General features: G+C 32.2%; 3 protein-coding genes across 4 annotated transcripts; 1 reads left to right on the forward strand and 2 right to left on the reverse strand.

The window, feature by feature from the left end:
• Positions 1–8,199: 8,199 nt before the first annotated feature.
• LOC100816125 (probable transmembrane ascorbate ferrireductase 3) lies at positions 8,200–11,881 on the reverse strand. Of its 2 annotated transcripts, XM_041013115.1 has the most exons (3): positions 11,663–11,881; positions 10,398–10,596; positions 8,200–8,586 (listed from the first exon to the last, which is right to left on the reverse strand). In XM_041013115.1, exons 1-3 carry the CDS (start codon positions 11,692–11,694, stop codon positions 8,326–8,328), a joined length of 492 nt encoding a protein of 163 aa, XP_040869049.1. In that variant the 5' UTR covers positions 11,695–11,881; the 3' UTR covers positions 8,200–8,325. The 2 variants fall into 2 exon arrangements, 1 of the variants encoding a protein (XP_040869049.1); XR_005890175.1 differs by lacking the exon at positions 8,200–8,586 and having other exon boundaries at positions 10,507–10,839; positions 11,663–11,798.
• A 1,661-nt stretch (positions 11,882–13,542) lies between these two features.
• LOC100785824 (probable ascorbate-specific transmembrane electron transporter 1) lies at positions 13,543–15,605 on the forward strand. The gene is made up of 4 exons (XM_003555794.5): positions 13,543–13,924; positions 14,022–14,070; positions 14,645–14,844; positions 15,236–15,605. The coding sequence occupies exons 1-4, from the start codon at positions 13,772–13,774 to the stop codon at positions 15,494–15,496; spliced, it is 663 nt and encodes a 220-aa protein (XP_003555842.1). The 5' UTR covers positions 13,543–13,771; the 3' UTR covers positions 15,497–15,605.
• Positions 15,606–19,671: 4,066 nt separating this feature from the next.
• LOC100816647 (protein OBERON 3) lies at positions 19,672–23,726 on the reverse strand. Its single transcript, XM_003556597.5, has 2 exons — positions 21,496–23,726; positions 19,672–20,469 (listed from the first exon to the last, which is right to left on the reverse strand). The coding sequence occupies exons 1-2, from the start codon at positions 23,456–23,458 to the stop codon at positions 19,892–19,894; spliced, it is 2,541 nt and encodes an 846-aa protein (XP_003556645.1). The 5' UTR covers positions 23,459–23,726; the 3' UTR covers positions 19,672–19,891.
• Positions 23,727–24,216: the final 490 nt, after the last annotated feature.

Below are 24,216 nucleotides of genomic sequence, written 5' to 3' on the forward strand. Positions count from 1 at the left end.
TTATAAAAAAAATTGCAATCCAATTACCCGCATTAACTAAATTAGTGGAAAAATGGATTTGAGTGTTTCTGAGGTATGTTGCAAATCTTTTTCTTATATGCTCAACTTTCCCTGGCTCTTTTGGAGAAGATGTACACAATTATATGACAAAGACATTGATAGTGCAAAATAAATAAACTGAATATGTGGCCTCTAGGGTCTTCTTCCATTCTCTCAATTTTTGGTAGTAAAATAAATTACTTTTGCAGCTAAGTGGCCTCGAGGCTCTTCCATTTCTTTCAAATTATGTTAGCCACCTTTTGTTTCGCATTGGGCAATTTGCACGCGGTTATCAGATAATCTATCATTCATATCTTATACTACCAGGTGGTTTTGATGGGGTGTACGTGAGAGAAACAAAATTTGATGATATATATAATTTAGATAGTTCAAATTAAATTTAATTAAAATATCTTCATTATTTATAAATCATTATATGAGCATTGTGTGTGTAAATTAAATGATTTGAATCTATAAACTATTCGAGATTAATTCATTGGACATTGGTTCAACTTCGTTTGATTAGTTAAATAATCAATTTTAAATATATAGGTAGGTTTGCTGATTCAAATTAATTAAGACTAAACTTATGAACAACTCAAAAATATATGTATTACTTAAATTACAACTTGTTTTTTTTTTTTTTTGCTGCATTACAACTCTATTTATTACATATACTTTAAAATATATCTGAACAATCGAAAAAAAAAACTGATATTAATTATTTTTAATTTTTCAATTACTTGTTAAATTTACTTTTTATGCAATTTTAATCCTGTTTATTCAAAAGTTAGTTGGGTACTATATAATTTTCATATCTTTAAATTGAATGATTCAAAATCATGTTCTAAAATTAAAAACAACTATTATTTAAGAAGGATTTTTTTAACCCACTTAAAAAGCATAAAGGATAAAATTAAATATTCTAAAAGATAAGGACCAAACTGAATATAATAAAAACCATAAAAAAAAACTAAAACTGTATTTTAAAAGGTTTTAGTCCCATTTAATTTCTTTGATTTTATTTATCTCTAACTGTTTATATGTTAGCATGTGTTAGGACCTAGTAGGTTTCATGTAATACAACTCTCCTGATGTATGAGGAATGCAAGTTGATAGACCGATCCTGACCTTTTATGGGTCTATGAAAAAAATAATAAGGGACGTCCCTTAATATACAAATATTTTAAAAAGATTCAGTGAACTATCGTATTGTGTCAATTGCCCGAGACATTGACTCTAACGAATAACCCATGGCTAACTACAGTGCGATGTTAGTTTTTTTTTTTTTTTATGTAATTTTCTCAAGGTTCTTATCCTTAACAATAGGTTTTTAAGGGTGAATTCCCCAGTGTTTGGGTGCACATTAATTAGTATCAAACTTGTATCTTTATAATACTAAAATTAATAGGTGTTTATTCTAGATAAATAAGCCTTGATTACCATGTGTCCATAGAAGATCTTGTTAGAACTCAACATAACAGCAACTTTGCCGATGTTGATGAACAAAATGAAGCTGCCAATAATAATTACGCGATGTTCCAATTTTGATGCAATTTGGTTATTCGCAACAGCTTCAAGATCTGTAGCATTTTAAAGATTGTTCACATTAGTACAGTCATTTTAAAAAGGTAAAAAATTTAATGAGGAAAAATATTGCAGACTAATTAAATACTACCATATAGTAGAAGTTTATGTACCCAGCTAGATCCACAAATAAACAGATTAACTTAGAGGCAGGTTTCTATGAAATTTGGAAAATTCTGATGATATTCTCAAGGCTGTTAGTCAATTATAGAAACCTTTTGTTGGTATTCTCATTCAAAGAAAAGTTCTAGTTGTTATCATCTATTCACATATGGTTCTATGTAAATATATATGCCATAACCTTAGTTGTACGTGATCCTAATTTTGGTTCTTTGCTCTTCTTTGTATATAAGTTGGGGTGCCCTTTGTGCCCCCATATAATATATATTATGTATATGCTGATTTAAAAAATTAAATAATTCTGATGATCGATATGTGTAGCATATGACAACTAAAATTTAAATCATTAGAGTAGAAAAGTAGATATTATTGAATCCAATGTCTCTATCAGACTAGCTAGTTATAATTATTAGACAAGCATAGCATATACTTTCCATGATTTCCCAGCAATGAGGACCAAATGCAAACAATAATTAATACAAATTAGTTGCTTAAATGGAAGAGCATAAAAACGAACACTTAATTATATAAAAACGAACATAGCTACATATATAGTCACTGTTATCCAAAATCAATTAGTCACAGTAGAAATAAACCGTGACTCCAAAAGTTAATTACCATTTTAAACAGGGATTTACCTTATGACAACCTTTAATTTTGAGGTTAATCGCATAATTAACTATGGCTATAAAGTCATCAAGTCATTGACCGGAAAAAAAACAGCAACAATGATAGCAAGCTACATTGCCATTGTGGTCCTCCTCCTTCCACTATTTTTATTTCCATTTCCTTTTTCCTTGTTTTGAAATGGACTATCATCCTCGTAGTATTTGAAAAGTGCACGAGAGTTTATTGTTTCAAATGTTTGAGGTTTTCTTATCTGGCGTAATTATGTGCACTTTATGCCATGGACCAGTGATGGTTCAACCTTATCGCGTGCACTAATGAACACAATTTTAATGGCCTAACTTTTGCTTTGGAGATGATATCCCCAAAGGTTTTGAAAACTTCTTTCCCCTTTTCAGGTGGCCATGAATGAGCAAACATATTCAGTGCTCTATGCTATGCCTATGCCAATTGCTAAGGAAGACTCTCTTTTGTGTGTGTGTGTGTTTTTTTTCCTGTTGTGCCTTTCATTATAATTTAATTTTTATGTACTGCAAAAACATTTTACTTTAAATTAACAAGAAAATCATTGTTAATATAAATATTAAAATAATATCATAAAAGTCAACAAATTTATTATATATAATATTTTATGTTTAAATAATAGTGTTAAAATTATTTACTCTACTTACTCTTGGTTAACTATGGGTTAATTTGAAAACATTATTGTGACATGAATTTTTGGTAATATTTTGAGCTGAATTTAGAAAATATACTATTTGTTTATCAGGTTTTATATCCCAAAAGTAGTTCAGGTTCAAAGTATTTTTGGCCTAATGAAACATGATTTTCCTTCTAAGGGTTAATATAATTATTTCTACTATTTGTCTTTATTTTTGTTAGGCTCACTATTACAAAAATGAGATTTTACAACACTAAATCAATGACAATTTTATAAAATTGTAGTTGTAAAAAATATGGTGATAATTTTGTAAATAATTACAAATATTTTAAGATAGTTTTCACAAAACTATTGCTGAAAGTGAATTTCAAAAGTGATTTTTCTAAAAACCATCTTTTTGAAAGCAAGATTTTAAAGACTTTTGTTCTCGTGCACTTTTCTTTGAAAGCAAGATTTTTCTAAAAATTATCTTTGAATTACAAATATTTTAAGACAGTCTTTGAATGTGCTTAAAGATTTTTGTTCTCGTGCACTTTCCTTTGTTAACTTCTTTCCTCTCTGTGAACCTAACTTCTCTAATTTTTCTCGCTATATCTCTTTGTGTTCTTACTCCTGTTTGCCGTTGCTATCAAATCCACGGTCGTCATCAAATCCACCTTTCATCTCTCCCCCTCTCACTAAAACAAAATCAAAATTAAAAAATTTTGAGATTTCAAAGATGATTACCAGAAAATCATCTTTAAAAACACATATATAACAATAGTTTTGGAAGAAACCATAATGAAAAATCAACTTTCAAAAATAGGTTTTCTCAAAACTATATTTGAAAATGTTGTTTAAAAACTTTTTTAAAACAGTTTTTAAACTTTGAAAGTTTCTATTTCAGCATAGTTTTAAACGGTTGTTAATATCCTTTGACTTTTAATAACGGTTGTTTCAATGACCATTGAAAATTATCATTAAAACCCTTTCAGGACTGTCATTAAAAGATTTTTTTTTAGTAGTGGCTTAATTACATTTTTATTCCAATTTTTTAATTATTTATCGAATTTTATCCAAGCCTAGGTTAGCTTTGCTATTCTTAGCCGGTCCCAAGCCCGGATAAAAGGAGAGGGTTGTGTTAGGCTTTCGACAGCCAACGTTAAACTTTGTCGAATCTCTATGACATGGATCAATTACGTAATAATGTGAATGCTAGGTCGTTGCCCGGAAGCAACGCGCTGTATGGCTCGAGTACAGTGTCAAAAGAGCAAGGGCCGCTGCATCGCCGCCCGGATGTAGTGAAAAGTAAGCAAGGGTTCCCACATTTTCGTGAACGGGTGTGGGTAAAGAAGCTAGTTCATGACAGGAGGATTCGCTTTGGTACATGGAATATAGGCACACTTACTGGAAAATCTATGGAAATAATGGATGTTATGGTGAGGAGGAAGATCAATTTTATGTGCCTACAAGAAACTAAGTGGACAGGTGAAAAAGTGAAAGAATTAGACAACTCGGGATTTAAGCTGTTGTATACGGGAAAAATCAGATCAAGAAATGGGGTAGGGATTATTGTGGACAAGGAGTGGAAGAAGGATGTCGTGGATGTAAGAAGAGTAGGAGATCGTATCATAGCCTTAAAATTGGTAGTGGGACAGGACACCTTTAATGTTATTAGTGGGTACGCACCTCAGGTTGGGTTAGCAGAACACTTTAAGGTAAAATTTTGGGAGGATCTAGAAGGGGTACTTCAGGATATACCCCAAGGAGAGAAAGTTTTCCTAGGAGGGGATCTCAATGGACATGTAGGTAGCGTGGCTAGAGGTTTTGAGGGGGTGCATGGGGGTTTTGGCCTAGGGGAGATGAATGGGGAGGGTAAATCCATCTTGGAGTTTTCGGAGGCTTTGGATCTTTCTATAGCCAATACATGGTTTAAGAAAAGAGAGGAACATCTTATCACTTACAAAAGTGGAGGGACATGTTCTCAGATAGATTTCTTCCTTATCAAGAAGTCTGATAGGAAGTATTGCTTGAACTGTAAAGTTATCCCGGGAGAGAGCTTGACTACCCAACATAGAGTTTTGGTTATGGATGTAAGAATTAGAGATAGGGCAAAGAGAAAAAGTCCTATGGTAGCACCAAAGATCAAATGGTGGCACTTGAAGGGTGAGAAACAAGGAATCTTCCAACAAAAGATATGGGAGGGATGGTGTGGACAATCACAAGGAAGTGCAAATGATATGTGGAATAAGATGTCCCAAGAGATTATTAAAGTGGCTAAAGAGACGTTGGGTGAATCTAGAGGTTTTGGACCTAGGGGTAAAGAATCGTGGTGGTGGAATGAAAATGTTCAGAGCAAAGTTAGAGTAAAAAAGGAGTGTTTCAAGGAGTGGTCTAGGTGTAGAAATTCTGAAACTTGGGATAAGTATAAGATAGCTAGAAATGAAACCAAAAAGGCGGTGAGTGAGGCAAGAGCCCAAGCTTTTGATGGACTATACCAAGCTCTAGGAACCAGGGACGGAGAAAGATCTATATATAGGCTTGCTAAGGGTAGAGAGAGGAAGACTAGAGATTTGGATCAAGTAAAGTGTGTTAAGGATGAAGAAGGCAAAGTCTTAGTGCATGAAAAAGATATCAAGGAAAGGTGGAAGGCGTATTTCCACAACTTATTTAATGATGGATATGGATATGACTCTAGCAGTCTAGACACAAGAGAAGATGACCGGAACTATAAGTACTATCGTCGGATTCAGAAACAGGAAGTAAAGGAAGCGTTGAAAAGAATGAGTAACGGTAAGGCGGTGGGGCCAGACAACATACCTATTGAAGTGTGGAAAACTCTTGGAGATAGAGGTCTTGAGTGGCTCACCGAACTCTTTAACGAAATTATGAGGTCAAAACGCATGCCGGAGGAATGGAGGAGAAGCACGTTAGTGCCAATCTATAAGAACAAGGGGGATATACAAAATTATGCAAATTATAGGGGAATCAAGCTCATGAGTCATACCATGAAATTATGGGAAAGAGTGATCGAACGGAGATTAAGAAAGGAGACTCAAGTTACTGAGAATCAATTTGGTTTCATGCCGGGAAGGTCGACCATGGAAGCGATTTATTTATTACGGCGGGTGATGGAGCAATATCGCATGGCCCAACAAGACTTGCACTTGATTTTTTTTGACTTGGAGAAAGCGTATGATAGAGTGCCTAGAGAGATTTTGTGGAAAGCTCTAGAGAAGAAAGGGGTTAGGGTTGCATATATTCGAGCTATCCAAGATATGTATGATAGGGTATCGACTAGTGTTAGGACACAGGGTGGAGAGTCAAACGATTTTCCCATCACAATTGGTTTGCATCAAGGGTCAACCCTTAGCCCCTACCTTTTTACCTTAATTCTGGATGTCCTCACGGAACAAATCCAAGAGATAGCGCCGAGATGCATTCTTTTTGCAGATGACATAGTCCTCCTTGGAGAGTCGAGGGAGGAGTTGAATGAGAGGTTGGAAACTTGGAGACGAGCTCTAGAAACACATGGCTTTCGCCTAAGCAGAAGCAAATCGGAGTATATGAAATGTAAGTTCAACAAAAGAAGGAGAGTTTCTAACTCAGAGGTGAAAATAGGAGACCATATTATCCCTCAAGTCACACGGTTTAAATATCTTGGGTCTGTAATACAGGATGATGGGGAAATTGAAGGGGATGTGAATCATCGCATTCAAGCAGGATGGATGAAATGGAGAAAAACATCGGGGGTGTTATGTGATGCAAAGGTTCCGATCAAGCTAAAGGGAAAGTTTTATCGGACTACGGTAAGACCGGCGATTTTGTACGGAACAGAATGTTGGGCGGTCAAGAGCCAACATGAGAATAAAGTAGGTGTAGCGGAGATGAGGATGTTGCGGTGGATGTGTGGTAAGACTCGACAGGATAAAATTAGAAACGAAACTATTAGAGAGAGGGTTGGAGTAGCGCCTATTGTAGAGAAGATGGTGGAAAATAGACTTAGGTGGTTTGGGCATGTAGAGAGAAGACTGGTAGACTCTGTAATGAGGAGAGTAGACCAGATGGAGAGAAGACAAACAATTCGAGACAGAGGAAGACCCAAAAAGACTATAAGAGAGGTTATCAAAAAGGATCTCGAACTTAATGATTTGGATAGAAGTATGGTACTTGATAGAACATTATGGCGGAAGTTGATCCATGTAGCCGATCCCACCTAGTGGGATAAGGCGTTGTTGTTGTTGTTGTTGTTATCGAATTTTATCCCCAAATTTTTAATTTGACACTTTTAACCTAATTTTTAAGAAACTTGCAAATTTTATCCCAACCATTTATCCATTAATAAACACAAAAATTAGGGTAAAATTTGTAAAAAAATTGAGGGTAAAAAGTATAATTATGTTAAAAGTAAAATAAGAGAGAGTAAAATTCGTAAGTTTTTTAAAAGTTAAGAGTAAAACAGGCTAAATTAATTTGTTGGGAATAAGTTATCTTCTAATTGTTGTTTTTTATTTTTCTCCTAAAAAGGGTACAAAAAATCCTTTATCTTTTGAAATATTTGCTAAATTAACAAATAAAAGGTAATTATTTCTCCTATTTCTTTTATTTTTGAATTTTTGTTTCTAATCCTTTTTCAATGCTTATGTGTGTGTACATTAGCCGGAGCCCAATAGTCCCAAGCTTCAACCAAAGGGTTTTTTTTTTTTTTTTTTCTGCACTTCTAGAATTGCTTCCTACAATTCCCACATTTGCTTGCAAAATCTTCTCATATTGCTTCCGAGGCTTCTCATATTGCTTATGGAATGGTCATTTCGAAAAAAATATGGGAAGTGCAGGAAGCAATTGCCCAATCAAAGTCCAACAGTCCCGAGCATTAACTGGAAGCCCAATAGTACATTATCCAGCCCAAATGTGTTGGCCAACGGGGCTTTCACCAGCCTAGTTTAATGAAATTTTGAGAGATCAAAATTATACCGTGACAAAAAATAAATTAAACCTCAATAATATTTTTAAATCATTTTTTTGTAATATTTTTGATAAATAAACATAAACAATATTTTTTAAGGCATGCACTTTACCTTGAAAGACAAAAAATGTGAGATGCAAGAAGTAATAACGAGCGAACCGCTCATTAAGCAACTTGCACCATTGGTTTTGTTAAAAAGAAGAAAATTCAATATAAAGCATTCCACGAATCAAATAATTTATTTATTACAAAATAATAAAGAATTGGAAAGATAAAATCACACTGAACCAATCCAATTTATAATGTGGAGTCAAGTGTACAAATGAGAGAGTGTTTTTATGGCAAACTAAGAGAAACCAACAGAAAAGTTTACAAAAACTCCAAACAAGAGAATCGCAAGACCCGTGAAGTTGATCAAATTAGATTCTCTCCCATGTAACAATTTTAAATTTGTTAAGAAACAAGACTTCTCCATCAATCCTGTTTCAGCAGCGCACACAGCCATGAACAACAGTGCTCTACCACCAACTTTGTGCCATGGTAGCACTTTAGCTCTTGTATTGACTGAAGCTCCTTGAAGCATGAACACAACGAAACCAAAAAGCCACTGCAAACAACAATTCTCATCAAGAAAGTTATGTCAAAAGTGTAATCAAGCTTGTCCTTTGGTAATAGGCTTTTAAGATTAAATAACCATAGTATTAGTTCTTCATGGGCTGCAATTATTTGTAGGGAGTCATTATAGGATGTTCTATATTAGTTTTGGACCACCCATGATCCACTGAGTATAATAAGCAAATTATTTTAACAATTTTGTTGAGGAAAATTATTTTAACAATTTCTTAACTAGAATATAATGTTAGTGATTTTTATGATATCAACTTATTATAATTTATATAATATTATTAATTTATGTATTAATTAATGTAAAAGTCATACTTTAGATGCAAACTTATTTTGACACTGTAAAAATCTTCACACTGATCATGCATACTTTTAAAATTTTACGGTATATATATATATATATATATATATATATATATATATATATATATATATATATATATATATATATATATATATTCCGTATATATGTTTTCAATTGAAGGTAACAATTATGGTATTTAATAGTGGTCCATAATTGCAATTAAAGCAACAATATTTGGAGTTTTTAATGTATTGATTTAATCTTACAGAGATAATGAAAATTTAAATTGATTTTTTTTCTCGTATTTAGAAAATAAATGTTTCATTAGGACTACACCATTTATTTATAATTTTTTCACTTGTAATGTTTGTGATTTTTCATGATCTTGCTAATCATAATGTAACTGAAAGATTCCAACCACAAATTAAAACTATCCACAAGTCATAACTAGTTATAATTGTTATATAGTTATTAACTTATGTTTTATTATATTCTTATTTTACTAATTCAAGATCATTGAAATTAAAAAGAATGAAGACAATTCATATTTATTGAGCAAGATTTTATCTAAAAAGTAAGAATGAAACACTTTATGTAATTTTAGAATGATAGAGTTATGTTAATTTAGATTAGGTTACAAATGATTTTATGTATTGACTTTTATTACTTTAAATATTTTTTTTAATTGATAGTAATTATTCAATTATTATGGATAAAATTTGAACTGTCTAATAAAAACTTTTTGAAAACTGTTTGAATTGATCTTATTTTTTAATTTGTAGATTAATTTGAGGTAATTAAAAAAACATACAGAATATTAAAAAAATTTCAAAAAATAACATCCGTTTTTCTAATAACCGATGTTGATTTATATATTTTTTACATTTTTTTGGTTATTTCTTTTTATACACCATCATTTTTTTAAAAAAAATAGATGTTGTGTAGTTTAGTTTAAAATCGATTTTTAAAAACCGATCTTAACTTTGATACTTTTAACATCAGTAATTTAACATGATTAATAACTTATGTTAAAAGTTTATTTTTTTAGTTATATTAATTCAATTAGATAACCTAACGAACTAGATCAAAATGAACCATAAATTAGAGGTCTAAATAAAATTAGACCAATTTGACCCACCTTAGCATGCCAATCAAATTTAGACCTCAATGGTATCGATCCTATTAGTCCTACTACTGTTTTTTTTTTAAAAAAATCTTTTAAAAAAGAATTCAAAACAAAATTAATAAGTAGGTCAAATTGACCTAGTCTAGTCCAATAAGCCAATAGGTCAAGCAAAGCCAACAAAATGAAAACGCTAAAAGTTTTGAGTCAGATCGAAACAGACTAGATGGACTCATTTGACAGATTTAGCCATAACCATCAATTTGGCCCATGACATAGTCACAAGACAACCTCCCTTACCATAAACTATTTTCTACCAAAATAATAGAAGGCATAAATGTATGATTGGTATTAATAATCAGGTTACCTGCAATCCAAATAAGCAGAAGGTGACAATGCCAATCCATGAATGGAGGCTGTAAACATTGGGAATGTTTTCCATACCATGGAACTTGAAAACGGCATTCAAACCAACAATGCCAAGAACTATAGCAATCAAATGCAGGGCATGTGAACAAACTTCCTGACTTTCCTTTCGCTTGGTATGGTTTGGAATGCCATCATAGCTGTATATATGTTTCAATTCAATTAAAAAAGAAGCCAAAGGATGAAGAAAATTAAATATAAGATATTTGTTGTTGCATTTTGACACAATGTTATGTTGCTTTTTGAGACAACCACATGATAACTTGGAAGTATCAATTTTGAATTTACATAGCTCTACTACAGAAGGCGAATATTGAAGTTAATTAGCAGATAACTTCTCCAGCAAGGAAAATGAAGCACGAGTACATCAATAAAGGATGAGCCTGCATGCAGAACGTATATATACACGTAAATTTAACATCACATGGTTGTTAACTATGTAACCAGTGTAGGGACAAATATGTAAATTATATAATGGAGATAGGACAAAATAACATTCTTTGTATGAGGGAAAAAAATTGTACAATAGATTTGTATAACGGGGGCAAAGTTTTGAATTTATTTTTCCTCCTTCGTACAGAGATGTCCTCCTTTCTCGAGCAATCTTACCAAATACTATCAAACATTAAATATGTGGGTATATGAGAGACTAACTACTACTGCTAGACTCAATGCCTGACAATCAATAATGATAATCGTATTAAAGAATTTTGAAAATAAGTGGAAGCATGTGCCACCATATAGCTATGATACATCCCTTCCCTTATGTGACAACTAGTATTCTTGTATCTCTTTGGATGAATGTTTATATTTTATATAGATATATATTTTTGAATATATAAATCATATTTTCAATTTATATATAATGAACAATTTAAATTTTGTAATAAAAGACTATTTTTAACTATTGACAATTTCACTAAAAAAATTAATTTAGAGATACAAATAAAATACGGAAAATTGAAAGAAAGAAATAGTTAAGAAAATCAAGTATATTAATAAAGATAAAAAGGAGAATAATTATAAATACTTGAGACAAAAAAAAATGGCTAGTTGTTGAAGTAATGTGTGAAATATACCTCTAAAAGAGACAAAATAATAATATTGAGAATGCTAATTGAAAGAATCATACTCTCTAACTCATGTAATCTAATATATATATAACAGAAGCAAATAAAGAAAAAGGGGGAGAGGAAACAATATTACATTGAAGACGCGAAATCCCTTGTCTGAATCATAATCAATTCCTTCACGGTAATGCAACAACCAAACGAGCAAGAGGATGAATGCTAAGATGCCAAACAAGTGTGCCAAACCTGAGATACCCAAGGGACTCATCGTGTCACACTCTCATGGAATGGAAGAGAGGCTAGTGACTCAGTCTTATACCCTTTGATGAATTTGATGGAAAAATAGAATTGAAATGAGGAGAAAAAAAAGGGATCATTACTTTTGTTCTTAGTTTTGGAATTTTGATGAACAAAGAAACTTAGGAATTTAGCAAGCATCTTAATTCTATTTGTACGTAGGCATATATTCTTACCTCTAGTAGTTTTTATAAACGGGACACACACCGAATCCAATTAACCCCAAAATGTGGCCACATTGAAATTCATAATATACTTGGAATTTAAGAGTATGTCCTTTTAAAGGTTGAGTTGTTTCAATGATAAAAAAAAAAGAACGTTGAGTTATATGAAACTTACTGGAATAAAAGGAGAAAAAGAAAAGAATATACAGAATCATGTCGTGACTCATGAACCGCATTGATGCTATTCTAACCAATTCAGGATTGGTGGAAACAGGTGCAGAAGAACTCACATAATTTGGTGCTGAAAATCAAAAGAACTGACACGTCCAAAATGCTTTGGTCCAACCCATTGTACTGATTTTGTCTGAACAAAAAAATTTAGAGATCATGAGATTTTCGACATTTGGGCGACACATTTTGTAGATATATTCACATTTCAACCATCCAAGTTTGGCACTGATGATTGAGTTATTTTTTTCTTTTTAATATGGATTGATGTATATTAATCATAATTACAATTACTTTAATTCAAACTGTAATTTTCATTTTAGAATTTTGTATAATTTGTGTCATGTTAATCATATGTACGAATTAATTTTTAGAGAATTTATGATTGTACATGCTATTGTTGAATTTGTTTTTGAAAAAAAGTATAAAAAATGCCACAGATGATATGATTGTACATACTATTTATTTGTCTTTGTCATGCTCTTGCATCCGCAAAAGGATACATGTGTAGAAAAATGCCGCAAATGATATTTCAGCCGAAACCGCTCAATAAATACTTATGCTTTAGTATTTTTTTTTCTTGCTATATTTGTTTTCACCAATGTCTTACTAAGCCAAATATAGTCCTTAAACATTAACTAACTATATGTTCTGGAAGATACAAAATAGAATATACGAAGGATACAAATATAAGTTATTAGTTTATATACATTTAATAAAAATTTTGTCGTTTAATTGTTGGCCTCAAAAGGAAAATTTTCTGGTTCAATGTCTTCGAAAGTAACAAGCACTACACAGCCTGTCAGCCACAATATTTCTGTGATTTATTATTAAACAAAGATAATAAATTTTATTTATTTTTACCAAGAATATCCTTTAACTAATAATCAGAAACTAATTCCTTTCCATCCTTTCCAGACATCAATTCATGAAAGTAAGTTTTGCTTATCTCAATAAAAAAAAATTCTCTAAAAAAACCAAAAAGTTTTCTTGATATACATAACCAAGAAGCAAACCTTGATAATGTAATTAAAGAACTTAACTATCGATCCGCTATTATGTTGGACCTTGTTTAATTTTAATTAATGTCTTGACCTACAACAGAAATAATAAGTATATTTTGCTTTGTGATTGTGATTTATTTTTCTTTCGATGTAATAATAATATACAGAGTAACCAAACTTTCGATTTACCTTTTGCAAATTCTAGCTCTTTACAGCTAATCCTAGGCATTGATCAATATTAAATTTCCATAATTATAATATATATAAACAGCTAGCTTTCATCGATCGATATAATTACAATCATATTTGTTGTTACACTTGTCAGCAATTTTCCTGCCGGCCAAACCGTTTTCCTTAATCCTTTTTTTGTTATTATCCTCATGTAAATATGTGTGCATAGTTTGATTCTTTCACCACTTTCCCTTTTATTTATATACAGAACCATTGAAGGGATATCTTAATCTCTTAGATCAATTTGCAATCAAATACTAATAAAGGTCTCTAGTTAAGGACTTGGTAGCATAGAGGTGTTACTCTTTGAGTTGAACAAAAATGGCTCGTGGCTTCCAAGTTCGAGCTACTTCAGTTACCATATTTGCTCATTTGTTGTTCATAGCAATAGCAACCCTTGTGTTAGTTTGGTTGCTACACTTTCGAGAAGGTGTGGCCTTCTTCAGCTCTTCCAACCCAGTCAAGATTTTCAACGTGAGTTGTTCAAACTGTGTAATTGATCATGTTGTTGTGTGATATTCGTTTTGATCAACATGTCTAGCTACTAACATGTTCTTTACTTTATATGCAGCTGCATCCTCTTCTAATGGTAATTGGATTTATTTTAGTTGGTGGAGAAGGTAAAAAGAACTATACTTAAGCCGTTATAGACTATGTATTCAGGTTTTAATTAAATTATGGTCATAGTCGCAATTTGTTTACAATCCTTCATATTACGAGATCCACGTTTATTCGAGTAAAATCACATCAAAAGTAATACAAAAACAATTATTAGTAACAATTCATATTTAATATAGTTTTTAACGTGTTTTAAATTAAACACACCATACGTCGCGTTACAATCACGTTGACTCTAAAAATCTTGATGTTATAGTTGAAATCATGATTGCGAACGATTTTTTAAAACTTGTGTAATAGATTTATTGCATTTGAGCTCGTCCTATTAAAGAGATCAGGAATCTTAATATTTTTTTTGCTTCCAATTTTGAATAATTTTTTAAATATGAAATTCATTCTCAAATTTTTTCATAGGCTTTTTAATCCAATTCCCATTATTTTTCTGTTTTTCCCCCATAGGCTAACATTTTCTCTTGGCATATTTTAGTATGATATTGGGAGCAGTGATCAAATTTTCACGATTGTTCAAAACTTGAATTCATTTGGTGACTTACACAAGAATATTACTTGCAACAGCAATCATGATATACAAGTCGGTGCCTGAAAAAAGGAGGTCAGTGAAGGTGGTTCACCTCCTATTGCATCTGATAGCTTTAGTGGCTGGAATTATAGGGATTATTGCAGTTTTCAAATCTAAGAAAGAGGCAGGTCTTGCTGATATGTATACATTACACTCTTGGCTAGGCATGTCAGCAATCTCACTATTTGGCTTACAGGTAATTAATTCCATTTAACTATAACCTTCGCCAATTTCTAATTAACTTCCCTTTAAAGCAAACCAAAAGGTTTATCTTAGACTAATTGGTACGTTGAACCGGTCTAATTAGGAACAAACAAGTGATATAATCGATTCAAGTTGACGAGAAATGTTATGGGAACCGGCATGATCTGATTGGTTTTTTTGGAATCAATTAAATACTTAATTAACAATTAAACGCGCGCATTGAGCATTGTTAATAGATACTTTCTAAACTATTATTATCCTTTATAGTATAACTTTTTTTATATTATAATTTAATCACAAATTATCATATATTTTTTGAATTTTCCATTATTTATATGATAAACTCTTGTAATAAAACCCGTTTTTTTAAATTTCTTTTGCAGTATATATTTGGGTTCTTTGCTTATTTCTTCCCCGGTGCAGAAATGTCTGCTAGAGCTTCCCTTTTGCCATGGCACAGGTTTATGGGCATGGCCATATTCCTCCTTGCAGTTGCCACAGCTGAGACGGGTTTGGTTGAATATTTCCAGTTTTTACAGCTTTTCCGCACTCAAGAGGCACTAATTATCAACTCCACTGGTCTCTTACTCTTCCTCTTTGCCGTCTTTGTTACCCTCTCTGTCATTCTCCAAAGAAATTACTGATGAAAATATGTATGTGTTTGTTGCAACATTTGCTCCATTTCTGTTATTTAAATTATTTAATTGTTATGCTATATCATGATTCAATAAATTATTCACTTCCTTTGACTCTCTCCCACAATATGCCCGATTAGCTAAACAAACACGACGACAAATCATTCCATTTTAACTTAGTGTACATGTGTTGGTATTGTCATGACTTAGTTACTTTTAATAAAATTTTGTGTCATTTTTTATCATAAAATTAATTAAAAGTTACAGATTGATAGTAAATCTTATTGCGCCCAAGTATAATGATTGCATTCACGATAGCAGATTGTAGTTCGCTAGTGACTTGACCAAAAATGTATAGAAAGTTTGCTTAATTAAAGTCAATCCAATTGAGAGATAATAAAACAACATATACAAGGATAGAAGGTGCACATATAATCCAATTTAAGCTTTTTGGTCACGCACTGATTTGAGTGCCAGTAATCTATCAGATATGCCATAACATACTGGTAAATTAGTTTGAATGTTGGATAGAAAAATGTTTGACAAGATGCTCCAAGCCACGTGTGATGCACGAAGCCGCAATAACTGGTGCTCAAATAAACAAGTCCCAGCAGAACAATATTTTCTAGGGAGGGCACCATCCAACGCGCGTTTTATTTAATGTGTTGTTACTTGGTATACTTACACAAGTTTCTCCCTTGCATCTATCATTATATATTTTCATGTCAAATTCAGAAGACAATTATGAGATTAGTTTATGTGTTCCTTGAAAATATCCAACATGCAAGTTTGGGCTCCCACATGAATCTGGCAGCTGTTCTAAAACTGATCATCATCAAACAATTTCTCTCTTCAGTTGTAGTATAATTTTGTTTACGTGATAATATTGATAAGAAAACCCTCTCAGATCGAATCTGTCTTACAATGATGTCATCAAGGCTAAGAGGATTTATATATCCATCAAGTAGCATGTTAGGGTCAGCTTAACAAATCAGGGAACATATTGGTTTCCAAATCATGTATACTAACCCTAAATTTAAATTTTAAGACAATATCAAAATTTACAATAATTATTTTTATTGAATCCTTCATGTCACCTACTATATCAGATTATAATTGGATCGATCAAACATAAATATTTAATCTTATGAATTTTATGTTTAAGATGTTTAATCTTCGACATGAGAGATATGTATTAAAAAATTTCAACTATATAATTAAAATGAAATATATAAGTAGAAGTAAGAGAAACTTTCACTTTACAAATTGAAATTTTGTATGATTAAGTAAAAATCTAAATTCTAAGAGTAATGCCAAATACAAGTTAAAAAAAAAGGGAAATGTATATACTACTATTTATATTTTGTTCTCTTATAATAACCGTCTGTGGATAAGTTTATTTAAACAATATCAAGCATAATTCCAATGGGCAATGGCACAAGATTAATAAAATTACATGCATTTTATGAGAGTTCTTAGAAAGAAAAGGAAAAAAAAAACTTCAACAATAAATACAAAACCCATTGTTGCTTTGTTCTCTCACAAGTGATTCTTTGCACATATTTACTTGGTTTCTTTTCTAAATTTGCTAGAATCGCTCTCCTGTTGCAGAACTCCATAGGTATCATGTGTTCCATGGCCTTGTACGTGGTTCGCAAACTGTTTCTCTGCAACGTTTTAGTATATGTTGTTACAGCAAGAATAAATATTTTTCCCCTGTTGCATCTAATAACTCTTAAAAGTGTTCAGGAGACACTTTTCAAGTAACAGCAGAGATAATAATGTTCATTCCACGCAAATTAAAATACACCTTTAAACCAAATAAAACTAAAATTAATTTATACTTTCTGAATTAGCTTTGCAACGCCTAGGTTTTTGCATCTAATTTTAGAATAATTTAAGGACGTGTAAATTTTCATCCGAGGCAATTCACGTTGATTTGATTATATGTATTTATCATGTAATAAAAATATGCTCAAAGATAAATAAAAAAAAAATAAAAAATCGTGTCCCCATATAACAAAACTACGTACAGATATTAATCTTTTTGGTTTTTGGCCAAACTATAATGATTACATTGTTCAAGCGTGATGTGAATTCAATTCGATTCTAAGACTATAGTGTTGACTGTTTCTGCAACTGGCAATAGCAAATTGTAAGTGACTTGGCCACGACAAATATTATATGTTTGATTAAAGTCAATTCAAAACGTGCACCGTACCAAGCCTCCTATGGTGCACGAAGCCTCAATAATGAGTGATCAAATAAACAAGTCACTGAATAATAATGTCTAGGGAGGGCACCATTGAACATTATTCTCCTTCTCCACCTCCTAGTACAGTTTTGTTTATGTAACAATTAGATAAGAACCCTCATATTCTTATATAAATTTGTCCTACATCACTACGTGGCAATTGGCAAAGCTAAGAGAATAATCTATCAAGCATATCAGGGACCAACTTAACAAATCAGAATATAGAAGATCCGTTTCCAGACTCTTATCCTAAATTCAGTGCTGCTAGCTGGTATAAGACTTTTTTACCAAATTAATGTAGTTTACCGGCTAATTTATCAATATTGTTTTTTTTTAAAAAAAAAACTATGTATCATTATAAGTTTGTCAAAAGACTATTTACTAACTTGGGTGATTTTTCTAACGTAAGACACTATTGTGACGTCAGTAAAAAATACTCCTTCAAGAGATATTATTTTGAATAGTTTTTCTCTTTAAAGTACTTTTTTAACAAAATTGAATAGGAGATGTCACCCTACATAATTTCTCCTGGTTAAATTGTTTTTTTTAATAAATTAAACAGGAGCCACCACCCTAAAAGGCATCTCCTATTTAAATCCTAAAAAAATATTTTTTTTCTATGACCTAAATTTTTTTTATGTACAACCTAAAAAATAATTTTTTATCTACAACCTTAAAAATTTAGTACATTAATTTTTTTTTCTAAAAACTAAAAAAGGACATCAAAGTCTTTCCTACTATATTTTCTTACAAAAATATGAACTAAAAAATTATTAAAAAAATAACACTATAGCAAATCACGAACACTAATATTAATTTCTTTCTACAACTATATTTTTTCCTATCATTTTTTTTACAAATCTACAAAATGACAACAATAATTTTCTATTAAATTTTATTATACAAATTTTTTATTCCTACAATTTGTTTTCTACAACTATATTTTTTTCCTACAAAGTTAAAAAAAGGACCAACCAAATATTATCTATTTATACAAATAAAAAACAATAATATATAAAGTTAACCAATAAAAAATATTCACTTATGTACTATATAATAAAATAACAACTGAAAAAAAACTTAAAAAATTAAATAAAATTAAAAAAAATATACATAAACAAAATTACAGAACTTACAAGATAAAAAAAAAAAAAAAGCAAGTTTCACAATCACCAACAACAACTTCACTAGCACGGGAGGTTTAGCACCTCCTGTTCAATTTATTTTAAAAAATAATTTAAACAGGGAAGCCTTTTAAGGTGATGCCCCTTGAATGGAATAAATCAGGATAGCACCTTCTCTTCAATTTATTTAAAAAAGAAAACAATTTAACTAAGAGAATTCATGTAAGGTGACACCTCTTGTTCAATTTTATTAAAAAAATACTTTAAAGATGAGAAATCATTGAGAATAACGTGTCTTGAAGGAACATTTTTTTATTATCGCCGCATGTGTTCTACATGACAAAAATATTCAAATTAATAAATAGTTTTTGACAAACCTATAATGATAAATTGTTTTTTATAAAAAAAAAATATATTTGTATATATTAGCCGTAGTTTACTTTAAAATTATCAAACAAGTGTATTTTTTTTTTTAAAAAAAAGGCAGATAATTTCTAGGAATTTCATTACAAATGCTGGTCGTTAGTAAACTGCGATGAATAAAAAATAAATTAATTAATAAAAGGAAGCTGACCTCGTGAAGGTGAAGTACAGTTTACCCAGTATTGGTATGTTTTTCAAAAAGTACACTAATTTAGTCATTTTAAAAGCAAACTACACTAATTTGGTAAAAAAAACGACAAATGAAATAAAAGTCAGAAAAAAAGGATATATATATATATATATATATATATATATATATATATATATATATATATAAAGAAAAAATTTCACTAACTTATTTTGTCTTAGGTCATAAACAGGAATTACAAGCTCTCATGAAGGACATGGCTAAATTCACGTTTAAGCCCCTCTCAATTTTGAGAAGGAAAAACTTGATTCTTGAATTTATCAATAGAAAGGTATCTATTCTGAATGATAAGAAACAGCAGAATACAAATCGGCACTAGATCAATAAAGTACACACATTTTACTAGTGTTCTAGACAGTAAAACATTAAACAAGAAGAAGAAGAAAATATGTATATTAAACCCGTTGGTGCTTTGTTGCTTCCATTCTCTTCAACAAACCATGGATCTCATCTTGCATTCTGCTTTTCATGTTGAAGTAATCGTAGTGGGAATTTTGCAAGACATTGAGTTCATCAAATTTGTTCTTCCTCCTTTCCTCTGCCTCATTCAAGCAAATCTTGCCAATCCTTTCTGCATACTCTTCTTCCATCTGTGCAGCCTTTGTCTTGATCATCTTCTGGAACCCTTCTGCCTCTCTCCTTGCCTCATCTGCCTTGTTTTGGTACATTCTCGCTTCGGCCTCTTTTATCCGCACGATGCTCTCCAAGCTTTCAAGCCCTCCTCCTTTCCCTAATAGAGCCTCTAAGTGGAAATCACTCTCATTTTTATGTTCACTTAAGAGGGAGGATTTGAGGTCTTTTTGTTGAAGATCATTTGACCTAGTGTAGCTCATGTCATAAGTGTATTTTTGTATTAGAGAAGTAGATTGTGGAAGAGATGATGTTGTTGTGTCCATTGCAAGGTTAGCCTTAGATGTTGACAAATCCTTTGAGGATATAGCAGAAGCAGGAAAGTCTGACACGCCATCCACGTCTGTTTATAGGGAAAAAATCTTTCAAGTTAGATATCAGATATCATCAGTATAATCAAATCAAGAAAGGATCTGTTATAAGGAGCTTAGCAAGACCTAAGGTAAAAATGGAAAAAGGATGCACACTTGTGAGGAAAATTGAATTTGATAGAAAAACAAACTCACGCATATTGAAATAAATATCAACTGTAAGATTTAACTATCTCATCCAGGGAGGGAGGTACATGCATACAGCATATGAACTTTGAAGCATTTTAACTCTTAAGATTTAATTGAATGGCTAATGCCTAATGATCAAAGACATTCATCTCAGTCATCTACCAAATCTGTAAAACCCATCTTAGGCATTAGTGCTAAATGTAACATAATTCATTATTCACCAAAATCAAGCACCAGAAGACTAGAACCAATTATTATGTAACACATAGATGCCTGTGTTAAAAGGACATTCCTTGTCTTATTTCTGCAATCTAGAGTAAACAACTGAGTCAACACGATATCAAATGCAGCAGGACCAAATGATTTATAAAGTAAAAAGTCATTCCATAACCCAATTGTCAAATGACATCAAAATCTTGAATCTTAGACATCCAATGCCATAGTATGATAATTGATAACTAATCTTATATAATACTTTACATAGCTAGATCTGAAAATCATTTATATTATACATAGCATTCTCAAGTGTTGTGGCTATAGAAATATAAAAAGTGGAAAGATAAATCATTTTAAAGGTTAAATAGCAGGACAATGCTCTCCCTCATTGTCTGAATGTCTGTCATTATTACTTTCTAAAAAAGAAAATCTCCATATATCAACATTAATGCTTTATCTCAACCACATCACATACTTTGAATAAAATTGATGTGTATTACTAAACACTAATCCATGAAGAAAATGATGATATATTAATATTGCATGGTTCCCATTTAAATGGTGTATGATGTTTAATAGCACAATTGTTTTGATAAACACTTGAACAGATGAAATGAAAATGAAAACTAAAAGGCCACAGTTCAGAGACTTACAGTTGAAAAACTGTATGATGTGGTTGCAGGCATCTAAAGGAGAAACCAGTTTAGCTTGAAGCTTTAACAGCATATCTTCGGTTTTAATATGCAATTCCTTCCCTTTGCGATCTTCACTTCCCCGGAAAATCCTCCTCACACAGTCAAGCTCTTTCGCCAAGGTTTCTAGCCCCCAATCCTTGGCACAACACACAAAGACATCTTTGACAAAACCATACATTTCTGAAGTATGTCCACAGCCAATACAATGAAACTGCACCTCAGAGGTCCCAGAAGGACCCTTCAAACTAGGCCCAGGTTTGATTAGATTCCTCTGAATGGCACATGCAGCATGACACCAGTGAGAACAAACATCACAACCAACCCAACTACAAGTGTTGCTTGCATAATCAAAGCTCATACAAACAGGACACATGCAAGAACTGCAAAACCCCTTATTTCCTGAACACATCTTGCAGTCACAGTCATCAACAGGAAGCAAGCTCTTGCAGTTCACATTTCTACACCTCATGTACAAGAAAACATCCACTGTCTCCGCGAATTGGAACTTACCGGACAAGAAGCTCCCAAGCCCCATCTTGATAGCAGCCAAAATCTCCAGCTGCTGCTTATGACACTTTGAAAGAGTCTCTCTGGTGAGGTCAGATCTTCGGCCGAGCCGGTTCTGGAGGCTCTCTAGTTCTCCTTTCTTCTCTGGCATTTCAATGAGACCTTTCAGGTATTCCTTAATTGAAGTTATGACTTCTTCAGTGAACTCCTGAAATGTCAATGCCATGGCTGGGATAGACTCAGACACAATCTCTCTTAGAACTCTCTCTGATGTAGAAAATTTCATTTTCCCACCATCCACACCTTCCAACCCTCTTAAATTCCCAGAATTCTTTCCTCTTGAGCCCTCTGACTTGGCTTCAAATCTCATTCTTGCAGGCAATTCTGAAGGGAAAACAGATTGGTTTTCTGAGCTAGTAGCCTTATACTGACTATTCCCTTGCATGAAGGAATGATTGACCAAAGCAACCCCATCTCCAATTGGCTTGAACCTGCTATGAACCGAGCCATTAGTCCCCTCCCCACAATGCCAAATTTGATCATCTTTGCTGTGTGAGTACTCGAAATTCTCGGTCGAATTTCGGGTGAGTGAGCAACTTTGGTTGTGTGAGAAAGGGTGAGAGTAAGAGTGAGACACAGAAGCTGCTGTGTAATCATTTGAACATGAATTGATAGTAGTTGTGGTCCTTGTGGATGGCTTACTAGGCTTTGGCCTAACGAGTTGGTCGCCATTTTGCAAAGCGTTGGAGGCTGTGAGAGAGAGCGACACATCAGGCAAAGCAAGAGAGAGGCTAAGAGTCTCAAGCTTCTGCTTCTTGCTGCCACCATTCGTCTCCCTTTCACACTCTTCCTCCATGGATCTCTTTGAAGAATTCTCCCTTGTCTCACTCAAACTCAAGAAATCCCTCTCTACCCATTTCTCATCTTGATCTTGCTTTTGGTTTTGGTTTCCCACGGATATCTTCCTTCGAAGACAATTCTGTTCGAAGTACTGTTGCACACTAAACGGGGACACCTCTCCCAACGACGTTTTAAATCTTAATTCGTCACGCTGCGAGAGACTAACCCCTTCTGTCAGACCCAACCCAGATTGGCATTTCTCATCTTGATCTGAATTCCCATAAACAACAACTTCTTTGCCCTTCACCAAGCTTCTATCACCAACCTCTCTCTCAGCAAGACCCAATTTTGGATTCTCACAGAGATAGCTGAGGGTCAATTCTTGCATCCCAGAAGTGGCAAACTTTGAGGGTGTTGTTGACCGAAACTCATCAAAACTCGGTTTTTTCTCTTGAGGGTGTTCCTTGTTAGCATGAGCAAAACCATGATGCTGCTGATGTTGTTGCACCTTGTTCCTTGAGTTCTCACTCTCGGAGTCAACGCCATTGGGAACAAGATCTTTGCCTCCAATCATGGCAGATGGAACAGGAAACAAGAAAAATAAGGACAAGGAAAAGCTCTTAGTACCAAAGGCAAAGACACAAAGAGAAAGAGAAAGAGAGAGAGAGAGAACACAAAGACCAAAACCAAAACTGTGTTTGAGACACGAAACAGGGATAGTTCAGAAAAACAAGCGAAATAGCGGGGGATTTTTTTTGTTCAGAGCTTCGGTTTTTTTATTCATCAATCAACACGAGACAGCTAAGTGAGATAACTTAACTCTGCAACGCGTAGGGAGTTTCATTTTTCAACCGTTTAATCCTCAATTTAATACTTTTTTTAAAAAATTAAGTACAGAGATTTAAATGAAATAATTAAAAATTTCATAAACTTATTCAACTTTTTTTAATTTCAATAATTGATTAATGTAACACTTTTACTCTTTAGGGTCAAAATAGCAGTTTACTTTAAACTTGGTTATTAATAATTATTTCATGAATAAATAATACTCTTTTTTCCTATATATATAACTTAATTAACTAATTTATTAATGTTAAGAAAAATAATTAATTTAGTTGATAATAATAAATTTATCTTAAATTTTTTAAAAAAATTCAAAATTATTCTTATAATTAATACTTCTCTCTTCTAATTATTTATTAATATATATTTTTTTCTTTTTTAAATTAAGAATAATTCTAGTAAAAAATAATTAATACATAAAACATTATAAATTGAGTCTTATTAAAGAAAACTATAAATAAGATCAGACGTAGGATATTTATCGATAGT

This window comes from Glycine max, chromosome 20 (assembly GCF_000004515.6).
Source record: "Glycine max cultivar Williams 82 chromosome 20, Glycine_max_v4.0, whole genome shotgun sequence".
In the NCBI taxonomy this organism is placed as follows: Eukaryota; Viridiplantae; Streptophyta; class Magnoliopsida; order Fabales; family Fabaceae; genus Glycine; species Glycine max.

What these genes read in the sequence shown, in the direction of transcription:
- LOC100816125 (XM_041013115.1), bottom strand. Translation starts at nt 11,694, where the DNA reads ATGATTCAGACAAGGGATTTCGCGTCTTCAAT. An exon ending in AGGGATTTCGCGTCTTCAAT is followed by an intron (nt 10,597 to 11,662) that starts GTAATATTGTTT and finishes ACATATATACAG; the next exon opens with CTATGATGGCATTCCAAACC. An exon ending in TCTGCTTATTTGGATTGCAG is followed by an intron (nt 8,587 to 10,397) that starts GTAACCTGATTA and finishes TGTTGTTTGCAG; the next exon opens with TGGCTTTTTGGTTTCGTTGT.
- LOC100785824 (XM_003555794.5), top strand. Translation starts at nt 13,772, where the DNA reads ATGGCTCGTGGCTTCCAAGTTCGAGCTACTTCAGTTACCATATTTGCT. An exon ending in TATTTTAGTTGGTGGAGAAG is followed by an intron (nt 14,071 to 14,644) that starts GTAAAAAGAACT and finishes TACTTGCAACAG; the next exon opens with CAATCATGATATACAAGTCG. An exon ending in TCTCACTATTTGGCTTACAG is followed by an intron (nt 14,845 to 15,235) that starts GTAATTAATTCC and finishes TTTCTTTTGCAG; the next exon opens with TATATATTTGGGTTCTTTGC.
- LOC100816647 (XM_003556597.5), bottom strand. Translation starts at nt 23,458, where the DNA reads ATGATTGGAGGCAAAGATCTTGTTCCCAATGGCGTTGACTCCGAGAGT. An exon ending in CATCATACAGTTTTTCAACT is followed by an intron (nt 20,470 to 21,495) that starts GTAAGTCTCTGA and finishes CCCTATAAACAG; the next exon opens with ACGTGGATGGCGTGTCAGAC.